This window comes from Vigna angularis, chromosome 7, assembly GCF_016808095.1.
Source record: "Vigna angularis cultivar LongXiaoDou No.4 chromosome 7, ASM1680809v1, whole genome shotgun sequence".
NCBI lineage: Eukaryota > Viridiplantae > Streptophyta > Magnoliopsida > Fabales > Fabaceae > Vigna > Vigna angularis.
In genome coordinates this window covers 3,786,425-3,811,442 of record NC_068976.1, presented here as the reverse complement: position 1 = coordinate 3,811,442, position 25,018 = coordinate 3,786,425, and the positions used below count along the sequence as shown (strand labels likewise).

Here is a 25,018-nt window from a genome sequence, read left to right as displayed (position 1 = left end):
TTGATGAGCCATGGGTGACATGGGGAAATATACCTCAGACACAAAGAGATGTTTTCTTTGAGCGTTTTAGGGTACACTTGTGTTTATTTACATTATGTACTACAATTAATTTTAAATGTTAAGGTCCTCAATTATCTTATCCAATATTAATCTTTGTTGTCAACAAAGGAAGGTTTCATGGAGGTCTAACCATGAAGAAAAGGTGAAAAAAAATTTCCACACCAAAGCATCTCATAGATTATCTGAGATGTTTAAAAAGGCTCGAACAGAAGGAAAAAAACCTAATTGGATTGGGGATATTGTTTGGAATGGTCTTTTGGAGAAGTGGAACATGCCACTTTATAGACAAAAATGTGAAACGGCCAAAAAGAATAGGACATCTGACAAGGGTGGTTGTTTGCACACTGGGGGATCCATTAGCGTGCATGAGCATGCAATTCGTCTGGTACATATAAATTTATTTTTACATTTCTACTCATAAACTTTACAAATATTTGATGTTAAAAACTTACATCTTTGCTTTTAGCCACAGGAGCTTGGTCGGTCAGTGCATGTTGATGAAATATTTCAGCAGACACATATTCGAGCATCAACAGGACAATTTGTCGATGAAAGGTCTAGGCGGACACATGTTAGTTTCTACTAACTCCATTATATTCTTTATTAGGTTGTAATTCTTAGGTCTATCTATTTAACGATAATCATGTATTCATTTAACAGGAAGAGTTTGAAGCAAAATTTTCTCAAATAAGATCTGAGACAGCATCTGTTGGTGCTTCAACATGTTCTCCCCTAGACCCTGCAGATGAGGAAAGATTGAGGAACCAATGTTGGTTGGACGTTGCTGGTGGAAGGTACAAGGGACGCGTATACGGCATCGGAAATGTCAGTGCTCAAGATGACTGTGTTGATAGTTACATACAACAGACACAGGCATCTTCTTCTCAGCAACCGATGGTAGACGACATTTCTAACCTCCACACACGAGTATCAACCCATGATGACCAACTTCGACAGATGAACTCTCAATTGCAAGGCTTTATTGGCGTCATAATGCAGTACCTTCCGCCTCCTGTAGTCGCAATTGCACAACAATTTTTTCAATCCCAAAATCAGCCACAAACTAATGTTCAACCACAACAACCACAGCAACCAACAGATCAACCACAAGATGATAATGTTTATGGAGATTACTAGTTATGTTTTTAGAAGTAGGGCATCTATGACTCAAACTTATTTCCTCAATAACTTATTTCATCTTATTTGAACTTATTATAATTAACAATTATGTAAACTTTCTTATTATGATTAATGTCAAATGCTTGTTTGTAGGTTTTAAGACTTATTTTATTTGTCAAATTTGTGAATGGATATAATGTGCAGCTCTTGTGAATTGTCTGTGTGGTATGGGCAGGCATTGTAAATTGTCTGTTTGAATGAGTAGTATGCTATTGGAGTCAATTAATCTGTTTAACCGTATATAGGTTATATACGGATCATCCGTATATAGGTTACATACGGATTATCCGTATATAACTTATATACGGATTATCCGTATATAACTTATATACGGATTATCCGTATGTAAATTATATACAGATAATCCGTATGTACATTATATACGGATTATCCGTATGTAATTTATATACGGATTATCCGTATGTAATTTATATACGGATTATCCGTATATAATTTTACCTACAGCCTTTTTATATACGGATTTTTGGCCGTATATAATCCGTATATAATACGATTTTTTATACGGATTTTGGACGTTATATACGGATTTTGGCTGTATATAATCAGGATTTTTCTTGTAGTGGTCGACACTGCAAATTAAATACAAATAATGAAGAATCATTCAAACCAAAGACACAAAATATCATAATATACTCTAGCTAGCCTTTGCACCATGTAGCTCTGTATATTTTGCTAAACCAAATTTCACAAAACCAACAACACAGTCAATTCCTCATAAAAAATAACAATCACAAAACACAAAACAAAGGAAGGTGAACTTCTCTTACATTAGGTGTGATTATTTGCATCTTCTTCCTAAAAATAGATGGAACACCCCGCAACCTTGAATGAGCTTCCAAAGACCTATACAAAAGTTAGACATCCATTACATCATAATAATAATATAGGAAGGAATCAAAATAGAAAGGAAAACTTACGCCTCTAATATATTTTTGATGGACAATGTGTTAGCTTTCTTATGCAAGGAACATAAGAGAACTACAAGAGAACGATCAGGAACAATAACTAGCAATTGCCAATGACCCCTACAAGTTAAAATAATATTAATTAAAAGAAACTTTTAAACTAGTCATGAAAAATTAAAAAATTATGTACTTACTTATGCAAGTAAGGTGCTAAATAGACCTCTTTACCAACTTTTTCAAACATTTCTATCAAGTACTTTTGCACCTCCTCTGATTTATTTCCTACAGTTTGAATTATAACAGGATCAAGAAATCCATAGATAGTAGCATTCCTTCTCTCGATGCAGAGGTGATGCAAATACCTTCAATATCAACAAATAATGTTAAAATAAATACACGAATGCAATATGATAGTATTTTCATGGTTTGTGAAGGTTTACTTACAAATTCCAAAGTTGTAGAACTGTTGTAGAGAGGAGATCATTACCAATGACAATTTCACAAATATCCCTATGACATACATATAAAGTGGTGGTAGCAGTCTTGCATGTGAGTTCAGGAGGCATATCTATCTCAATAGTTTACAAAATAATACAAATAAAAGACAATAAATTACAAAGACATGAAGGATAAAAATTAATACCTTACAGATGGAACCTTCAAATTGATAACTTGTATGAGGAACACTGACCAATGCTTGATTATAATGTAATCAATGACTGAGCAATAGAATCCTAATATTATTGTTTGCCTGTAAAATCTTGCATGATCATCAAGATACATAAGAAAATATACAAATATACAATCCTAAAATTCTTGTGTAGAAAAATCAGATTTGTATATCTTACTTCCAATACCTCTCCCCACATATAGTAGTCAAAATAACAGGAAAATCAATTTGTTACACTAATTTAAAGGAAGATCACTACAGACCTGCATTGATATTACATCTGCATGATCAATAATCAAAACCTGTTTAAAATAAATAATACTGTCAACTACATATTTTATGCCCCCACAAGCAGGGTAACTACATATTGAGATACATTTGTCACTAATTAAACATGATCTAACAATAACAGTTAGGAAAACTTACCTCTATGGATGAAAGAAAATCTACATCTTTTTCCTTATTACTCCCGGCCTCCTCAATTTTCTAGAAAATTGAACAATCTGATTATAAGCAATACATTTATAAAAGATTCATCACACATTCATAAGACTAAGGATTAGTAATAAATAAAGCAGCTCTGCCACATAATCCTTCTACATGTTTATTTGGAAGGTAAAAATTAACCCAATAAGTTGTTTTCTTTTTAATAGCTACACAAACCTAGTATTATTTATCATTTGAGATTAGCTGTTTTTTAAGATTAATAATACATGTTGTTAAGTAACAAATAATATGATAAAAAAGAGAGTCGAAGAAAACTATTATAAAAATGAATAGTTGATTTGAGATTAGTCTTTATAACTCAATAAATCTATTGGATATATGAGAGACTTAAATAGTTAAGTGTCATTGAAAATCTGCAATTTATCCAAAAAAATTACACAACATAGTTTGCAGTTTTTGCTAAAAACGAAAATTGAATAAGATGGTTTGCAGATTTTGTTCACAAGAAATTATATGAGAAAGTTTGCAATTTGACAGAAAAATTATGTAAGAAGGTTTACAAGTTTTGTAGTAAAATTTTATGTTGAGTGATAATATTTTTGTTGAGTATGTAGGCTTTGGGATACTAAACAATGTTAAATTTGTTGTGTGTTTTTATTTAAATGCATGATCTTATTTATAAGGATGTTCTTCAAGAGATAATTGTTTTATTCTGTAATTCCCATCAAGAAAAGATAAAAGATAGTAAGTGCAAGGACATTTGAAAATATATAAGAATATATAAGAAAATAAGTGAAAATATAAATTGTTTAGTTGAAAAAATAGAAAGAGTGGAAGAGAAGAATAAAACAAATGAAAGAGAGACAAAAATATATAATAAATGTATTTATTATAGTTGTTATATTAATTTCATTTACAGATTGAAATTTTACTTTTAGAATAAAACAAATATTATTGTTGTATTTTAGAAGTTTCTAACAGTGGAATTTTACTATTAAAAACCTCCTATATTTTTATTTCATCTTTCTCATAAGAAACAAAATTAATTAGTAAAACATACACTTAAATCTCTTGTGGTCTTAATTGGTTCTTGTTTCTGATTTTGATTATGGTTTCTTCTTGCAGCCACTAGTGGAAAAATAAGCATGTGTATTTTATACATTAGTAGAGAAGCCACATGATAACAAGCAACATTATTACAATGAAGTTATAATTTAAAAAAAAAAAAGTTGGGTCTCTATACTTGACATAATTTTTATTTTTATTTTTAGTTTAAAAAACACTAGTGTATATAGGAAAGATGTTATGAATCAGACCCTAACTGAAGTTGTTTATTATTTAGGGTCACTTGCCAGAAAAGCAATAGAAATCAATTCACTGTGTATATAAGAAAATTATGGGGACTGTTCCCTCAAAGGATAATATCATATTCATATACAATGTTTTTACTAAACAACAGATACAAATTGGCCCAATGTTTATCTTATAGAAAAAATGCAAATACTAACAAATGACATTAGAATACCTAATACCTTTTAGTTATACCAAAAGGTATATGTACTTGAAGGTTGGACACAGTGCCCAAAACTGAATAAAGTTAATTCCCAACAAATATAAAGTTAATCTAGAGGGAGCAAAAGAAATCTTTGAGTCAGATATGAATAAAAAAAGCTAAAATAAACTGAAATAAAACTGCTTACATTAACCAAGCATAGTGTTGAAGCAATAATAATGTCAGAGGTATGGAAATCACTGAACAACTTGATTGTCTTCCTGTAGAGAACAAAGCATAAAATTTAAATTAGAACTGAAATATCATCTCACATTATAAGTCACAACAAATACAAACTGAAAAATCACCTTCCCATGGAATTGAGGATGCTATAGTAATATCGTGCATATGTATCTAAGCAGCGTACTATACAACCCTTTTTATCTGAAATAGTTATTTGAAAGGAACCATCACTACATAAAATTGGCTTATTCTAAGAAATGTAAGAGGGAATAAATAGGGAGTGAGCAAATTGATTTAAGCATGGGCAGTTGAGAGAAAGAGTAGCAGAGATAATGGAAGAATACAGTTCAATAAGTTAAACATTTGGAATAATCTAAAATGTTAGTATAGACATTCTATAATGAATGTTGTCCTATACCCACATCTTCACAAAGTTGTTAGAGAGGCTGCCAAAGGCATAATAATCATATAATTTAAATTCGTGGAAATTTAAATTATACAGAGTAGAAGTAGCTAGAATTGATGATGTAATTTAAGAATTTAAACAACATTACTATGCCCAATACACACAACCTTTTATAAGATGTGTTTCATTGTCCATAATTGACCACATCTTCTATTTGATCTTTATAAAAATAGAAAGTTCACTCTTAAATCATCTAAGCATATCATCAAATGGATGTTAAAAGGAATCATTTTTAAATAAGTGGTTGAAGAGTAGCTTTCCAGCCCGACAATGAAATCAAAGTGTTTCATAAGTACTGGTTCAAAAATCAGTATTTGGAAGCTATAACTATCAGCTTCTAAATAAACATAAAAAAAATTACATCTTATATGTGGAACTGTATAACCAAGCATAAGAATTTAGCATCAAGATCGAGAGTTAAAGACTCATGTTGAACATTACTCAGAACACCAAAATTCTCAGACAAAACATTCCTAGTAGCATGTTATTTCAAGATGAGAGCCATCTGTAGAATTTTCTACTTCTGTTATATGAGTTATTAGTTGTTCTTATTTTTTGTATTTTGTTATTTGAATTGGAAAGAATGTAGATCTAAAATAATAGAGTGAATTACAGGTTGGAAGATACACAAACCCTGAAGAAAACCCCTTCTTCCTTGAAAACTTCCCTGAAAAAACCACTGCTCTGCTACTTTTTCTCTGCCACTTTCATTGGCACAATCCAGCATCAATAATTCAGACAGAAAAGTTTTTTTAATTAAAAATATAGAGAAATAAATTATGTGGTGGAATATTAAATTAAAGTTAACTTACTAGGTAATATGAAAGTAAAACTGAAATTCAAATTGTAATTCACTATGTTAACTTCGTTATTGTGAGTCCTAATCTGTATCCAAAAGTAAGATGCAGAGACAATATAAAATATGATATATATATATATATATATATATATATATATATATATATAATATTCATCTGAGAATTATAAACTACACAGACAAAACAATTTAATCACGTCCCTCATAAAATAACATAAAGGAATTGAAACAATAATATTGAGAGAGTACATGTGTTGAATAAGTGATTGAAAAATAAAGTAACAAATAATCAAATAGGATAAGATCATAAATTCACTTTCCCTTCTTTTTTGTTTACCAATTTAAGCTTACTAATTTTTCAATTTATTTACGAGAATTGGTGAAAGAAAAAATAATGAATCATAAAATAATGTGATTCATATCCATGATTAGAATCAAACCAATATCTACTATGCTTAGACTGCTATTAGACTATACGCAAGCAAACACAAAGAAGTTGGATCTGAAACTAGTTTTGACAGATCAAAAACAACATAATTTGGTGCTATGAAGCTAGCAGAAACTTAAACAGAATGTTATGCTAGTGGCAATCTGTCATCGAAGCTCTTTCACATTTTCATAGCCTCTTTTTGATGGACAGACCTTACACCATATCGCACTTCAACATTAAGCCACAAATTGACAATATAATAGTTTAAAACAAATGAGCAATGCACCAGATTAACACGAGCACATGATTATGACATGACCAAAAATAACTCAAACAAAAGGAAATCAGCGATTAAAATGATAAAAAAAACTTGCACAAACACAATAGACACTCGATCAAACACTAGAAATCCTATCTTTGATAGATTAGAAGCAGTGAAACAGTAACATCAAACTCTTAACAGCAAGACAAGACATAATACAACACATAAGCACGAATAGAATGACTTATCTCAAGCAGTTGGTGCTCAACCTGAGCTCTGAATTTGATAGACATACTTTCAAACCTAATACATTTCTTGCACCTCAGATGATTGTTATCACATGTTTCTTATGAGAGAATACAACTTGACATTATACTAAATGTTAAATGTTTTAAACAACGGCAAAGATTGTTATCACAAAATCTTGTTATATAACCCTAAATCCAAAATTAAATTTGAAGCAGATTCTCGTGCACGAGACTTAAAACACGATCTTTTTGTTCTTCAAGAATCAATGAAAACTAAATTAACAGGATAAAAAGAGGGGAAAAGTGTTACAGAGAAGAATGTGAACTATAACTACCTTCAAAATTCTCCAATCACCGCTGTGGATAAGGCTCCTCTCCTCCTCTCTCGTGTTAACGCCGCTAATTTCTCCACCAATCGAAACACAATCCCCACCAATCTAAGAAATTAGTGAAATTAATAGCAGAAAAACCTAACAAATTAGGGAAAAACAAATAGTAGAATGTGAACTATGAATCATAAAACCTACTTGGTCAGACTTCAGAGATTTCGAGGAAGAGGCAGTAGAGCCAGAAGTAGTCTTGCGGAGGAAGGAGTGTTCTTGGAGCTGAGAAGAACACGGGCACAGAGGAGTGTTGAGAAATGCGAGTGAGGAGTGCTGAGAAATGCACCTGAGAGGGATGAGACGAAGACGAAGAGAGGAATGAGAGTGAGAGGGAACGTGAAGAGAGGAATGAGAGTGAGAGGGAACGTGAGATATTATAACTGATTTCTAAAACTCCGTTATAATACATCAATAATAGGTTTTCAACTTATTTACAAGTTTGCCACCGCTTTTCATATTATAACTGATTTTCAAAACTACGTTATAATATGTTTTAAACTTATTTACAAGTTTGCTACTGCGTTTCATATTATAACTGATTTTCAAAACTACGTTATAATATGTCTTAAACTTATTTACAAGTTTGCCACCGCGTCTCATATTATAACTGATTTAAAGAATTACGTTATAATATCTCCCTATTATGATGGATAATTTTTATCCGTCATAATAGGTTTGTTATAAAATGTCATTTTTCTACTAGTGAGAATTTTAAAATTATGTAAGAGTTGCTTACACACTAATTCTGTTATCCTAAAAGAAAGTTCTAAGCTTCAAAGAAAATATTAAAAATATCTCCTTAAAGTAAAAGACTAGGTGCGATTTAGATACACATTCCTCTTTTAACTATATGTGATATCTTTTAGGACCCAACATTGATATTTTAAATTTGTAAATTAATTCTATTGATATTATTTCAACAAACTTGAGATTGCATTTTGGGCTGACTTATCGCAACTTTCGGCCTGACCGGCTTGGACTATCTAAACTTGATCTTAAGCTTAGGTTGACTTATTTTGACCTTTGAGCAAACCAACTTGACTTAACACAACCTTAACTGTTTTGGCTAGACCTTAATCTCATATAGACTTGTCTCGACCTTTGATTTTGGTTGAATCATGTCAATATTTGGTCTCGATTGACTCGATTTGACCTTTGGCTTAGGTCGAATTAACTTTGCCTTCGATCCTGACCAACTTGGCTTAGTCTTTAGTTCAAGACGACTGGGCATGGTCTTTAACTCAAGTTAATGGTATGGTATTTAGGAATTATTTATATTTTTATGGTGGGACCAAACACATTTTGGTTCTGACCTACGCATTTCAAGAGGGAATTTGGAGTCTGAAGCTTTTAGGTCCATTAAATTGGGAATGCATATTTAGGGGTGGATTGGTGCTAGACCAAGGGCCATGAATCAAATTGACACCTCTACTAGTAAATGATGCACTTCATTGACATTTGTGTGGATGAGTTTATTAGAGGTATTATGGAGATGGGTTGAATGTCTTCTAGTTCTTGGACTTCAATCGGACCATCCATAAGAACCAAAGTCAGGGTACACACTTTAGCTTTGGTCTTTGCAACAACGTACACCCTTGCACAAATTTTACCTTTATAGTGAACTATATGATTTTTCTTAGTAATAGAGGATGATGAAGGGTTTGAATGGTTGAGAAAAGGGTTCACTTGTTGGTCGAAGAAGTGACGTAAGGTTTTCACAATCAACAAGGGCAAAGGGTTGGGATGCTTTAGTTGTGGATGAATATTGCCTCCATTAATGCTTGGAGGCTTTTCAATTCCTTTTGAAGGTTCGGTGTTTAATGTATTCTTCATCCTTATCACCTTCAATAAGTTGATTATGAATTGAGACTGGAAAACAGTGCATTGGATCCATTCTCTTTGTAGCAAAAGGCATAACGATTTTAATTTGCTTTTCCTTTGGAGAGGAACTCTTAATTGTCTTTTGTTTATTTTGCACATGTAGAAACCTATGTGATGAATCAATATTTTCTCCTATTCACTTAGCTTCTTGTATTAGATTTAATTAGGGAATTGTGCTTAAATGTCTAATATTTTCTCAGTTTTGATATTTGGGCTTAATTTGACCAGTAATTCTTATTTTAGTTAATTTGAATTATCTGAGCTTAATTATTTTTGTTATTATATTTTTAGGGCAATTTCAAGTGGCGTGTTCTTAAGTTCATAAGTTCTCTCTTCCTTATCTCGTCCATTTTAAATCTTTTCAATTTCTAGTTATTAATTGTCATTAGAACATTTATCTCTAAGCATGCTATTCCATATCAACAAGAGTGCTACCACGTAATTTGCTTTTGTCCACATCAACATTTAGTTTAATTTTGTTTGTATTTTCGCTTTTTAATTCATTGTTGGACCAGACTTCCACATTTGGGCCTATTTTGGTCAATTTAGAAAATACCCACAAAGGGGACTGACCTAAGTTTTAGTGCCAGCAACCACCACCCTTAGTTTCTCTCCTTCATTCTCTTATTTTTGTTTTTAGCTTCAGGACCAGAGTTCCCTTAAGGTTTCGATTTCCATTTTATGTATTGAACTCAATTTAATTGCAATTCCATAGTTGATTTCGTTTCTGCACTTGGGTTTCTCCATTTTCATTTTTCTCTCCTTGCTTGGTGTTGCATTTTCGTTTTGGGTTCCTCTTCTAATTTCGTTTTTACATTATAATTTCAATTTGCTTTGCTGTTTCAATTCCTATTCTGTTTTCCACATTCGTTATAGTGCTAGGTTTTCGTTTTTATTTGTGTTTCTGAATTGAATTTCGTTTCTGCATTGAGTTTCGTTTCTCCATTGTCTCTGCTCTAATGTTTCCAATTTCGCTTTGCTATTTCAAGGTCATTTTAATGGTAGCTTAATTATGCTGGGATGGTGATTGGTGAAACTGCAATGGTTCCATAAGATAATTGTGTTGTCTTTGTGATTCTGTGAATTTAGCCTAGCATCGTATAACTTGTTTTGCACTTGAAGTTAGGTGCACACTTAGTTTCCTAATCTCTTTTTAATCTTCGCTTAGTAGATTAGAGTTGCAGATACTTAATTTGTGGTAGGGAAAACTGATTAAATGTGTGCATTATGAAAACTGTGTTTAGTCTTCGCTTAGTAGGCTAATTTGTGTTGGATTGGGGTGAAAGGAGCATATAATTATTGGTAATTAGGGATTGTAATCATTGTAGGGGAGCCAATAACCAACCTTTCCTTAATTAGTGTTTTAATTTGAGTCTTTATTCGTAATTCTGCTCACACAACCCTCCACTACGTGTTCGATCTAATGATAAAACCAATAATTAGTGCTTGAGAGACAACCTAGGAGTCACTTCCTAGTATATACTACACTTTAAATGCATATTAATTTGATTCAGGTACGACCTCGATCACTATGTTATGATCATCTTATAGAATAAAACATAGTAAGTTTCCTCACTAGCATCTTTTAGCAGGTTCATGAACAAAAGATAAGGTAGTTTGAAGGACATGTTTCTATTAAATAATGAACTTGGATACGTTTATGATTTGCTTAGGTTCCTTATTAACCTGACAAAAAAATATTGTTATATCTTCTTTAAAAATAAAAATTTCATTATCTCTAGAATAACCATATATTAAACTTACCATGTCACGGTTAACCAATAACATATCAACTATTTTATTTTATGTTCATGTTCTAGAATAGTTTAATTTATATTTTGAAAATCAATACATACTTTAATTTTAAACTTTTTATGAAGTTTATTAGATATCCATTCAAAATATTGACGGGTTCAAATGATTTTAGCTTTCAACAATTGTGAAAAATAGGTCAAAACTTAAGAAGGAAGAGTTGAATTGTTTTTTTAAAATTTTGCAATGTATTCTTTAATATCAAGTAGTTAAACAATAGTTTTGGATTGTAAAATGCTTTGTAAAAAAAATTTCTAAGATTGTTTTGTTAATCTTTCCTTCTTTCATGAAAGTAGTACAATAATAATATGTAATGGACAAAAATAACGGAACGAAGAATTAATCTAATATTTTTATACTAGTTCATTTGATAATAGAAACTAACTTCAATTCTCAACCAACTTATTTATCTCTAAAAAATAACTTATTCAATGGATTTTACAATTAAATTTTAGAATTCTAATTTGAGATGGAAATATCCATCAGTAATAGATTTGTATCTAAAATTAATTAGTAATATTTTTGGTAAATTATACTTTTTACTATCGATGAAAATATCCATCGATCATGGATCTAATAATAGCATCAAGTGGTAAAATTCATTGATAATTTATATTGTCTATTACTACTTGATATTTTCATTGGTAAAATTCATTAGTAACTTGTAATGTTTATCATTAACTCATATTTTCATTAATAAATTTCTTAGATAAAATGGGCATCAAAGTTTCTGCTTTGGGTTTTGACCATGTTGTGGTAAAATTTGTCGATAACTTAAATTTATTCAAAATTTGTTGGTAAATATGTCCATAATTGTATTTTTTAAATTTATTGGTAACTTGGTAAAATCGAGTCCAATTTTCTTAGTAAATTTTATAAAATAATTGTTATAAATAAGAGAAGAGTGAGAAGAATAATAGAAGAAAGAGGATGAGAAGGGGAAGGAGGACAATGAGGAAGAGAAGGCAACGATGATAGTCATGGTACCAACGTAGTAGTGGTGACAACAGCTACAAAGGTGACAATGACAACATTGGAGGTGAAAGTGCCAACGAAAGTGATGAAGAAAGAGAAGGATGAGGAGTTGAAGATGGCCTCGATGATGACGACTCTCAGTTTCTTCAGTAGATAAGTCTTATCCTCTTAGTTTTTAGTTTTTTGTGTTTTCAAGTTGTTTACATTATGTTTGATGTGTTTTGGAGTCATTCACCAAATGAATTGTGATGTTATGTTTTCTTGCTTTAGTTCAAATTCATTTGCTTGATCTTGAACCATCAATGTGTGATTTTAGGTTTCCTACATGTGTAACCATATATGTTCTTCCTCTTACTTGGCTTTTGTTCATTTTGTTCAGTTTATTTGTTTTATTTTTGAGTCATTTTAATTTTAAGATCCATATGTTGTGTGTAGAGTCTTGTTTTTTCCTTATCTTATCATCAATTTCTCGTTTGACCAATTCAATTTTGTTGAAACATGTTGTCCTGACTTTGTTGTGAAAACCGAACCATAGTTGTGCCTTTAAATGCTTTTATTTTTCATTTTTTGAGTTCATACTTTCTAGTGGATCATTAGTGGGATCTTAGAGTTAGGTTTCCATTGTGTCTTACTCGAGATTATGCATCTTAATTGTTGATTTCTTTAGGAATTTCATTTAGCAATATACTACTATTGTTTGTCTTGGTTGAATGCTAAACTCTTTGATGAAAATATGTGTGGTGTAGTGGTTGATCAATTGGTTTGAAAGAAGAATAGAAAAGAAAAAGTATTCAAAAGAAATAGACAAAAAGATTGTGAAAAGAGAAAAAAATGAAAAGAGAAGTGTGTTAACCACTATATCCAGTTGAGTTTGAGTTTTAAAAAATTTACCATTTAAGCCTTGTATCATTGAATTTCTAGCACTATATTCTAACTTTTTTCTTCATTTCAAGCCTTATTGAGTTTTTTTCGTTAGCATTTAATGATATCTCGAAGTACACATCTTATTCTAGTTGCTTGTAGTTTTTGAATTCATTTTATTGTCATTCTAAGCTTAAATGCTTTCGTGTGCTTTCTCTTTGTTTACACCTTTAATTTCTTGCTTCTTTTGTTTGAAATCCTACTTCGGATTATTCTATTTGAGTTTAGCATTTGCTAATTTATGATTTTTTTTGCGTGATTCTTGCTTTGGCTATCCTATTTTGGTATTGTTTCCTACTTGGAGGTGAACTAACATTCCTAAGGTAGCAAGCATCTTAGGAAGTGGAGCATTTAGTTTGAAGGAAACTCCTCTTTGAGGACTCAATAAGTGGAGGTGCAAGAGAGTGAGACCCTTGAAGAAAAAGCAAAAGAAAAGAGAAAAATAAAGGAGTGGAGGAAACACCTTAGGAGGATTTGTTTTGTTTTGTTGTGAATTCTTTCTTTTAAGCATGTTTATATATATATATATATATATATATATATATATATATATATATATATATATATATATATATATATCCTAATTAGGTGTCTTGGGCGAGCCTTTAGGGTTCTCTCATCTCCTAATTAGAACCTTAATCAAGTAATAAAAGCGCTTAGACGGTGAGTGTGTCTTGAAGGTTCAAAAGTGCCAACAGGCTTAACTTTAGGACACACTTAGTTTTAGGTGCTTTAATTTCTTGATTTTATTTATTGGTGTTGTGTTTTATAGCTTAGTGTGTGTCAACTTTATCTTTCACTTAATTCCACTTGAGGTAAGCTTTGGCTAAGAAAGACTTGATACTTAAGAAGTCCAAGTGATTCACCTTTCTTTCTTGGATGTGAACTTGAGAAACATGTTATTTACTTGTTCTTTAGAATTTCATTGAAAGACAGAAAAACCTTAAAACGAAAGTCATAAGCATGTTTAGGGATCCTTTTTACCATATTGGTAACGACTTTCATGAAAATTTTCCAAAAAGTTTAACAAAAAATTCTCATGAGTTAAAGTCACTACAAAAGTGGAAAAGCGAAAGGTCATTCAAAAAGAAAAAGATAAAATTGAAAGAGATGCCCAACTTGACATTTTAGAGGAGAAATATTAAGTAAAAAAATATGAGAGGTTAGAATAGAATATTAATAGTATGAGCAACTCAAGAAGCTTCAAGACTCCAACACTCATTACACGCTTTGAGAAAGATGTAGATTTGTTGCCAACTTTTATCAATCTCATCTTCTCCTACCAAGGAGACACAAAGGAGCACATGTCCCTGAAGTACCTGAAAAACACTAGAAGGGAGGGGGCGGGGGGGGGGGGGGGGGGGGGTGTTGAATAGTGTTAATGGAAAAACTTCTTCACAACCCTTCTTATAAAGCACTTTTGTCGAATACAAGATTTTTTAAGTAGTTATTAAACATTCAACTTTTCAAATAATGTTGATCAATAAATTATTTTCTTCGTGCTATATATGATATTGTCTATAGTGTTTGTAAGAGCTTTCTTTTTAATAAATAATCGTTTAGTATGGAAAACTCTGGTGTTTAAAATTGAAATGCAACTATAGGTTTAATAAGAGAAGCGTTTAAACAAAATTAAACAATAAATGCACATATATTTTTATACTGGTTCACTCTAACTAAGCTACGTCCAACATCCGCTATCCATAGAAGGTTTCACTATAATCCTTAACAAGATTATAACTGAGTACTCTCACCCCTCCTAGTATCCCTAAGCAGTCCTAGTATCCCTTGATACGCTGCCTAGTTGAGTTTCACCCAATTCTGGTTGTGCAGTATTTTTCACCACTCTGGTATCCTTAGTCAGCTAATAACTTCCCTTTATCCTAGACTAGTTGAGTATTCGCACCACTATTGGTACTAGAAATTCTTGATGTCCTCTGATATGCTACTTAGATTTCCTGAACTCCTTAGAGTTTCAACAACAAATGTTTTAATTCTCTTTAGAATTTCAATCAATGATTGCTTACCAGTCGTTTAGACTAATTCTCTCACAGAGAGGATATATTTTCAATACAAGACAGTTTATAGACTCCCTAGGTGTTTCTCTCTTTTCTCTTTTCTCCCTTCTTACAGTAGTAAGCAAATATTACAATGATTTTCGAGAGTATTGCTTGACTTTTCTTTTTCTCTACTAAGATATTTTCTTTTTGCTTGAGCTTCTATATGCTTCTTTTCTAAACGCTTTCCTTAGGATTTATATTTTTGTTGTAAGCATTTCTTTTGGGATATCCTTTTGATTCTTCCTTTAAATGATCTTCTATTTAAAAGCTTTTTTCAAAATGTATTCATTAGACTGAGCTCTTGGACTTGATTCTTGTGTCTTCTTTGTCTTGCGTGTGAAGTAGTCGTTGGTTAAAGTCAACTTGTCTGAGCGGACATGCTTTTTCAGTACTTTGCTCAATGTAGGTTGTACTTTCTTTTAGACACTTCTTCATATGAAGAGAACATTTTGTGAATCTATCTTTTGTCTCTAGTGTCCACTTTTGATATATTTCAAATAACGCAGTGAATGCGTGATATATTTCAAATAACACAGTGAATGCGTATAGTAGGTTACCTGTATAGAATAAAGTAGATTGTGCATGCAGTTGACATGTCTTATCTCTTATCACTTTGATTGTTTTTGAACGCTAAGCATTTAATGACATTTAATGCTTGTTCAAAACAATAAAGTGTTTTCTACATTTTCTACCATTGAGGTAGATTTAATCATTTAAGCTTTTTCTAAAGATACCATTTATTGAGCAAAAACTTCATCGTTAGACGAAGTAAAGGGTTTAGCTCATAGTATCGTCTTGTCTGTTATAAACGCTTTTTGAGAAATGCCTTTTTGAGCTTGAGCATTTAGCATACTAAGACATGTGTTGTACTTTATTAAAATAAAATAAAGAAATGAAAATAAAAATTATAATCTACCCAACACATACAAAAACAAAACACCAAAGTCTCAATATTATTTTATACCTAATCACTATATTTTTCACGGGTCTTAAGGGGGGTTGAATAGTTTTTTCAAAATATTTTCACAATGCAGCCCGAGTTTAGCTTCTCTAGTATCTATCCCTAAACATGTCTAGGCACTTCTATTCTTGAAAGGATATTTAATGCATATTGTTAAACTTCAACACATAGATTACTAGATGTTCTAGTCTCTCTAAACAATTTTGTCTTATCAAACACTTTGTCGACTTTGTCAACAAATCAAAATCTAGTTTTTATTGATAAAATTTTGTTGGAAATTCAAACGTAAATCTAAGTTTTACATTAATTAAATATGAGGAAGTTGAACACCATATCAGAAAAAAAGAACCACAAACTCATTTATTTTATGCTTTGGGTTAGAAGTGATGTCAATCTCTTTTATGTGGATGAAACTTATATCTCATTGACATTGTATTTCCTGGTGATCCTTTTTCAAAAATCTATATATGGTTAATTTTGGTGACCACCTGAAACGTTTCTTGTATTGAAATTCTTCTTGGTGGAGAATTAGACGTACTTATCTCATTAAGATGAAGAACGAGAATACATTAGGGTATTCGTTATTCGAAATACTTTCAACTTTTAGACGAAAAGTATCAATGTGAATGAAATCATATTTGAGGTCAAGAATAATGTGATTTCTGACCAAAAAATCATGCTGAAGAGTATTCGAATTGGCCCAGCAATGTTCATTTGAGTCCGCGGCCCAACCCATGATGGCTTGTTGTTGGATAAGTGTGGCGCGAGTGAAAACGCCACGCAAGCAGTGTGAAACGGGTGTGAGAAGAGAGAGAATGGAGCAAGTGGAAGCTTCTCCAGGCGATGAAGCAACAGCGGCGTCAAAGCAAACCGGTGACTGTGGCGACGATGGTTGACAACGGCGAAGAAGGCAAAGATTAAGAGGACAACCAAAGAGGTAAGAAAAACGTTCTCTTTTCTTATTATGAAGTGTTTTTAAACATAGATGCAAGTGTATGTTGTCTCTTACAAAAACTGAAAAGGGAGAGCTCTATTTATAGAGCTCTGTAAAACTAACTAGAAAAACCTAATAACCGTAAACTATAAAACACAGTGGATTTAATATTCTCAATAAGGAATCTATTTGATTCCCAATATTCTTGATTTAATAATTTCAATCCGCTCTGGAAGCTACTTCTCACAATGATCTTCAAAAGATTTATATAATTTTACCACATTTCAGCAAATTTACTATGGAATACATTCATTGACCGTCTCTCTGATATCATATCATTTCTACAAAAGAGAAAGAGAGTGAGAGTGTGTGCGCAGTATTATTTCATAACAGAGAGAATGCACACACCACTCATTGCTTTCAGCATGCAGTGCAAATATGTGTAAACAGAAGTAGTCTTTTTTTCTCCCAAGAAAACGCTCTGTGCATGTGAAATAGTGATCCAAAAAGCCAAATAGAAGAGTTGGCTTTTGCACCAAAGGAATTTCACTTTCAATCATATATTCGGGATAAGATTCTTGAAGAAATGCACATGCATTCTCTATACACGGTCAATCACATTGAATTATTGAGTTTGCATGAGGTTGTTCTTTCTAGAGATCCAATGCTATTTAATCTGTATCTATAATGTATCTCCCTTTTTCCTTTACCGCTTTGCTATTGTTGGTCTTTAATCTTTAGTTACTTTGTACTGTGTGTACGTTGCATGCTCTATGTGCAGACAATGAAGCAACAATGTGAAATAATCCCTACAATTTAATGTCAATCAAGAAAAAAGATATGCAAATATTTTAATTTGAAAGTGGTAGATTATTTATTTATTCACTTGAATGATGTTAGGGGACCACACATAAAGTTTTATATCAAACAATCAAACTCAATTGACAAGTTGTCGCGGACACTGATAGAGATGTGCATTGACCTCTCTGTGGTATTGTTCGACCATTCTTACCCAGGTCTGAACCTATGTCAGTGGTGAAGATGCACAAATTATTTTCGGGCACATGAAATTCACAATGCGTTTGGAAAATGATTAAGAAGCCTTAATAGTAAAGCGTATACCTCTTATATAGCAATATCATATATTATGAACGAATGCTGGCTCCGAAACCTAGTGTTTAGTAATATCAAAGTTATTTCTTGGTAGATGGAAGAAACCGAGAGGAGAAAAGAAAACTTATTTACTTGTACTAATACTGTAGTCCATAACCTATATATGAGATATAAAATGTTTTTCATACATAAAGGAAACGCCATCTCCAATATGCAACATTTGTGAATGGCTTTGACAATGTTATAATTGACTTTACGATACTTACATTACAAACATTTTTAGCATCTCGTTTAAAAATGCATTGTAGAAAATCAGTTGTCAATAATCTTACGATGGCTAGTTTTGTTTAGTTTGAAGAGTTTGTAAGGGTTTTTCGAAATTTACTTCAAATACGCGTTCAAAATGGAGTCATGTTGTAAGAACAGTTCAAATATCAAAACCTGGTCCAGAAACAAATATTTTAATCAAATTACTGATTTTCCAGCCTGACTTCAACGGAAGCTAAGAAGTCTTGCAACACTGGCGACCAAAACGTTCAAGTGTAAAAGTACTCGTTTTAAACTATTTAATGGAAGAGAACCAGGAGTAAAATTCAGTGAAACAGATATCAGATAAAACTAGAGAAAAAATCATATATTATTAAAAGAGAATGTTTGAGAATCACAATATGATATCAGCTAGAACAAGAACTCATAGCATTGCCTACATTGACCACTAAGACCATGGGTAAAAAAGTAATCAATTCAAGTTTTTTCTTTGGTTAACAGGGAAACAAAATGTAAGGCTTCAAATTCTGGGATGTCACAGTTTACAAAAATCAGTAAATTTTAAAACTTTATCATACTCTTATACCTCATCGACTGTAGTCGCTCTTACAACCCCATTTGTAGCTATTAAAGCGTAATGTAAATTCTAGAAAAATATATAAAGTCCTAAGATAAAAGTATTAAAATGTAATAAAAGTTCTAGAATATTGTAGAAAAGCCTAAGATGAGAAGAAAAAATCAAGAACATTCTACATAGGTAAAAATCTAGGACTACATTTAACAAAAGTTGTGGATAGCATGTTCTAGAATAATCTATATCAGTCTATATAGACCCATGTAGTCTACCATTTGATGCAAGACAAAATCTACCACAACCAAGACAACTACAACACTTCTTCCAACTACTAGTTCCATATTTTCTCTACATTCCACTATCTTTACATTTTATCTACCCCATCAACTATTCCTTTCTCTACCTCAAAATACTAACAGTGATACTAGAGCTACGTTTGAAACAAAACTATAACTCCATTTTATACTACTTCGAAAATATTTTCTAAACTCATGGCTACTACCAATCAAACATCATCAATTCCAATAGTTATTTTCATAGGAGAAAATTGTGATTTCTAGAGTGTCAAAATGAAGACATTCTTCTGCTCTCAAGAATTATGGGATATTATAGAAGAGGGATTCATTATTCCAGAAGACACCTCCACTCTTATTGCAGCTCAAAAGAAGGAGTTGAAGCAAACCAAGTAAAAGGATTCAAGGGCTTTATTTGTTCTTCAACAAGCAGTTGATAACACAATTTTTCCAAGGATAATTGGTGCCACCAGTGCAAAACAAGCTTGGAACATAATAAGAGGAAATTCAAGGAAGTAACGACGTATGCAATGTTAAACTTCATTCTCTAAGACGAGAGTTTGAATTAATAAGAATGAAAGAATCTAAGACCATTAAAGACTATTATTCTAGAAAAAAAGAAATAGTTAGTCAGATGAGAGCCTATGGGGAAAATATTCTTGACAAAAAAATTATTGAGAAAATTTTAATTTTTATTCCCCAAAAATATGATACAATCAGAACTTCGATTAAGCAAACAAAAGATTTGGATACATTGTCAGTAACATAGTTAATTGGCTCTCTTGAAGCTTATGAACAAAGATTGAAAAGGCATGAAGAAGAATCGATTGAAAATGCCTTTCAATCAAAATTGAAAATTACAGTCTCAGAATAAAGAATATGAAGGAAATAAGAGTAGAGGAGCAATTTTTAGAAATAAAGAAAATTCTAGAAGTTTTTCTATGACTCGCCAAGGAAAATATCCTCCATGTGGCACCTGTAAAAAGACAAGTCACTTGAAAAAATATTGTTGGCATTATGGAAAACCTCAATGTCAGAATTGCAAGAAATTTAGTCACGTAGAGAAGTACTATCATAATAAAAATAAGCATCAAGCAAAATTTGTGGAAGAACATAATTAGTAGAGAAGGGAGTTGGTACTTGGATAGTGGATGCAGCAATCACATGGCGAAAGATCAAAGCATCTTCAAAGTCATTGATAAATATGTCAAAGTCAAAGTTCGGCTAGGAAATGGCACCACAGTGGAGTCTCAAGGCAAAGGAACTATCATGGTAGAGACAAATAATGGTATGAAATTCGTCAAGGATGTTTTACAAGTTCCCAATCTTAAAGAGAATCTTTTAAGTATTGGCCAAATTATGGAGAATGAATATTCTCTTCATTTTGAGAAATGTTGAGATTGTTGATAGGGGAGCACTGGTTTATCTAAACCCACAATCTTAGTAATATGAGTTTTTGATGATGACAACACATAATTATTAACACATGTGTATTGTGTGTTACATGTTCTACGCTTACATGTTATATGCGTATATGAGAACATGATTGTGTTATATATGTGTTGTTCATTACATTTCACTGTGTTATATATTTGATTTTATACATGAATGCATGACACATGTTTTTGAATGAGAAAAACCACAAGCACCAATGTTGAATTTTTATTGTGTAGCAAAACAACAACTTTAAGTCGATTACATTATGGGGTGAATCGATTAAAACTCGTGTCTTTGCACAAACTGTTTTCAAGAGTGTTGTTAGAGTTTTTCAAAGAGAAAAGTTTTCAAAGCCTGGCTTAACATTGTTGCATAATCGATTGCATGTGATATGTATTCGATTAAGTTTGTTACTGTTTTGAAATCTGTTAATGCTTCATATAACTGTCACAATAACTATATTTTTAAATGTGTTGACCAAACATTAAATGTTATTCGACTGCATTAATTGTTTATTCAATTAATTACTTTGACTGCTACTATCTGTTATAACTAAATTGGTGTATTCGACTGCATTAGTAGCGAAGTCGATTATGTTGACGCGAATTTATCTATATATTGACGCGAATTTGATTTTTGTATAGACTTTTGTGATTCTAACATTTTCATATTCTTTTACAGAAAAGTGTAAAGTTTACAGAAAGAGAAAAAGCTCCAAGAAACTAGTTTGACCGTGGTGATCAACTAATTGTGATTTCTTGAAGAGCAAGATTGTTGAGTTTTCAAAGTCTGGTCTATCTACACATTTAGGTGTCTAGTGCAAGACCAGGTTCTACAATCTGCTGAAGATTGGGTTGAGTTCCCTGTTGTGATTACAGGAAGAATGACGTGTTGCGTTCTTGACTTTGAGGGTGCCTCAAAGGGGTTGGACTGCATGAAAAGGGATTCTTGTTGCTAGTCTGTTTATGTACTGCCTATATTTTGGTTAGAGGGTTAGAAAGGTGTTTTATATTTTTGACGTGAGGGCTCTATAAAAGCCTTGTTGTAAAAACCTTTATCATTATAGTGCATTGGCTTCCTGTGGTTGGAAAGACACTAGATGTAGGCTTGACCGAACCAATATAAAAACTCAGTGTTTGATCTTTCTTATCCTTACTCTTTTACATTCAATCTATTGTACTTTATACGCATTCGATTAAATTTCCGCTGCATTGAAAATATTTTAACTTGTGTTTCAAGAAAAGTATAAATGCATCTCTTTTGGTGAAAAAGATTTTGAAAGTTTTAAATTTTATACTTCACCAATTCACCCCCCCTCTTGGTGTGAGCAATTGAGTCATTCTATTTTAACAAGAAAGATACATGCAAAATTTATGACAGTAAAATGATAGAAATTGATGAAGTAAAAATGGAGAAGAGAAATAGAAGTTTCCTATAAGCTTCAAACGAGGAACTAATATTTCCATGAAGTTAGAAGTTGATGACTCATGGCTTTGGCATAGGAGATTTGGCCACTTTAACAGACATGCCTTAAAGCTTCTATATCAATAAAAACATGATGAGAGTTCTTTCATTCTTGAAGAAGAATAATGAATCATGCGAAGGTTGTCTCCTCGGTAAAAAACACCCATTACCATTCTCGACAGACAAAGCATGGAGGGCAAAAGACTTATTGTAGTTGATTCATACTGATGTTTAAAGACCGATGAGAACACCTTCACATCATAACAATAGGTATTTCATCCTCTTCATTGATGACTTCTCTAGAATGACATGGGTCAATTTCTTAAAGGAAAAGTCAGAAATCTTCAGAGTATTCAAGAAATTCAAGGCCCTTGTCAAAAAGCAAGGGGGAAAACAGATAAAAGTACTTTTAAGTGATCATGGCAAGGAGTACACTTCTCGTGAGTTTGAAAAATTATGTGAAGTTGAAGGCATAAAGTGGAAACCTACAGTCTCATATACTCCACAACAAAATGAAGTGTTAGAGAGAAAGAATCGCATAGTTATGGAGATGGCAAGATCAATGCTAAAAGAGAAGAGTATGCTTAACACTTTTGGGCTGAAGCAGTCTCACTACAGTTTCATTCTAAACAGAAGATAAGAGTCCTATTGAAGCTTGGAGTGGAAGAAAGCCATCAGTTTAACACCTACGAGTATTTTGGTGTATCTGCTACATACATATTTCTGATCAAAGGAGGCACAAGCTTGAACACAAGACTATACGAGGAATATTCTTGGGATATAGCACACAGTCTACAACCTATAAACAAAAAAGCTCATCATTATTCGAGATGTTGAAGTTTATGAAAATGATTCTTTGTATTGGGAAGAAGAAAACGGTATGGAAAGAAACATTTTACTTCTAGTGCAACAATCTTAATAAGAAACTAAAGAAGAGGAAGAAAATTCAAGTAGCTTTCTCCAGCTCCACAACAAGAAGATTCTTCACCTGAATCTAGAAGAGTGAGATGTGAGATCTTTGGTAGACATATATGAAACTTGCAATATGGTCATGATTGAGCCTAGCTGTTACGAAGAAGTATCAAAGCAAGAAGTATGGGTCAAGGCTATGGAAGAAGAGAATGTATATTTATCTCTCAAAAGAAATATATTGAAGCTCTACTAAAGAAGTTTAAAATGAATGATTGTAAACCTATCGCAACTCTATTGGTGGTGAACCAGAAGCTACAAAAAGATGATAAAGCACAAGAGGCAAATGCATCATGCTACAGGAGTTTGATTGATAGTCTCTTATATCTTAAAGACACACGACCAGACATTATGTATGCTATAAGTCTTCTATAACGATTCATGCAAGAGCTAAGTCAGATTCATTATGGAGTAGGAAAAAGAATTTTAAGATATCTACAAGGCACAAAGGAGTTTGGTATATAGTACAAAACCATAACTAACTCAAGGATGATTGGCTACATAGATAGTGATTGGGCAAGATCAATGGACGACATGAAGAGTACATCAAGATACGCTTTCTCACTAGGATCCGATATTTTATCTTGGGCATTAAATAAGCAAGCAATAGTGGCACAATCAATAGCAGAAGCAGAGTATGTAGCAACTGTTGAAATAATGAGTTAAGCAATACGTCTACGAAGAATACATGAAGAAATGGGTGAACTACAACATGCTTCGATGATGAATCATTATGTTGTTCTATTCACTTAGCTTTCAACATCGAATTTAATTAGTGAATTGTGCTTAACTATCCATTATTCTCTCAATTTTGCTATTTGGACTTAATTTGACAAGTAATTCATATTTTAATTAATTTGAATTATCTGAGCAAGAGGGGGCGTGAATTGGTTTCGCTTTAGCAAAATATATTCTTAAAAAATCTTTTCAAAATCTCTTGAGATTTCTTGGAATGCAATCAATAAAGAATGAAAGACAATGTAAAAGTGTAGGGAAAGAGAATTTCACACTACAGTTTATACTGGTTCGGGCAAACCTACATTCAGTCTTCTTTCAATCAACCTTAGATTGAAAGGATTCCACTATATTGATTGAGTTCTTTACAAGCAAGACATACAGAGACAACCTCTCAATGTACTCTCGTCTATAACTTTAAATCAAATATAGTAACCCAGAAAGGATAACCTCTTTTTGTCAACCCTTAGAGAAACCCCACTCTAAGTCACTAGAACTTCTCTAAGTCCTTTTCTTAGCTGCAGCAACAGGGTATATAATCAGCCTTGATTGTAGATAACTCTGATCTAGAAAGATACACCTTGATGTGCAGAAAGTGATCGGCAATGTTCAAGCACAAAGTTATTTAAAGAATCTTTATGAATATCCAAGTATGTCAATCTTGATTGTTGAAGTAATCAAGACGCTCCTACAATAATATCTCAACAAAGAAATCAGATATGAAAGTTATGAATCATAAAAGCTGTTGAATTCAAAGAGTATTGCGTCTATTTATAGATTTACACAACTCTGACGTAATTTGATCGATTACCCATGTTGATAGGGGAACACTGTGATAGCTGAACCCAATCCCTGTGACTTTGGTTTTTGATGATGACAACACATTGATAATAAAAATACATGAATATGTATTATTTTATATGTCATATGTTGTATGTGCTTAGGCTTACTGTGAAATACATATTATGATTGTCACATGTGTTGAACTTATAATGTGTT

The 25,018-nt window shown here is 32.1% G+C and overlaps 1 protein-coding gene across 1 annotated transcript; it reads left to right on the top strand.

Annotated features, from left to right (window-relative positions):
* Positions 1 to 247: 247 nt before the first annotated feature.
* Positions 248 to 1,197, top strand: LOC108336892 (uncharacterized). Its single transcript, XM_052880593.1, has 3 exons — positions 248 to 445; positions 527 to 631; positions 721 to 1,197. The coding sequence occupies exons 1-3, from the start codon at positions 248 to 250 to the stop codon at positions 1,195 to 1,197; spliced, it is 780 nt and encodes a 259-aa protein (XP_052736553.1).
* Positions 1,198 to 25,018: the final 23,821 nt, after the last annotated feature.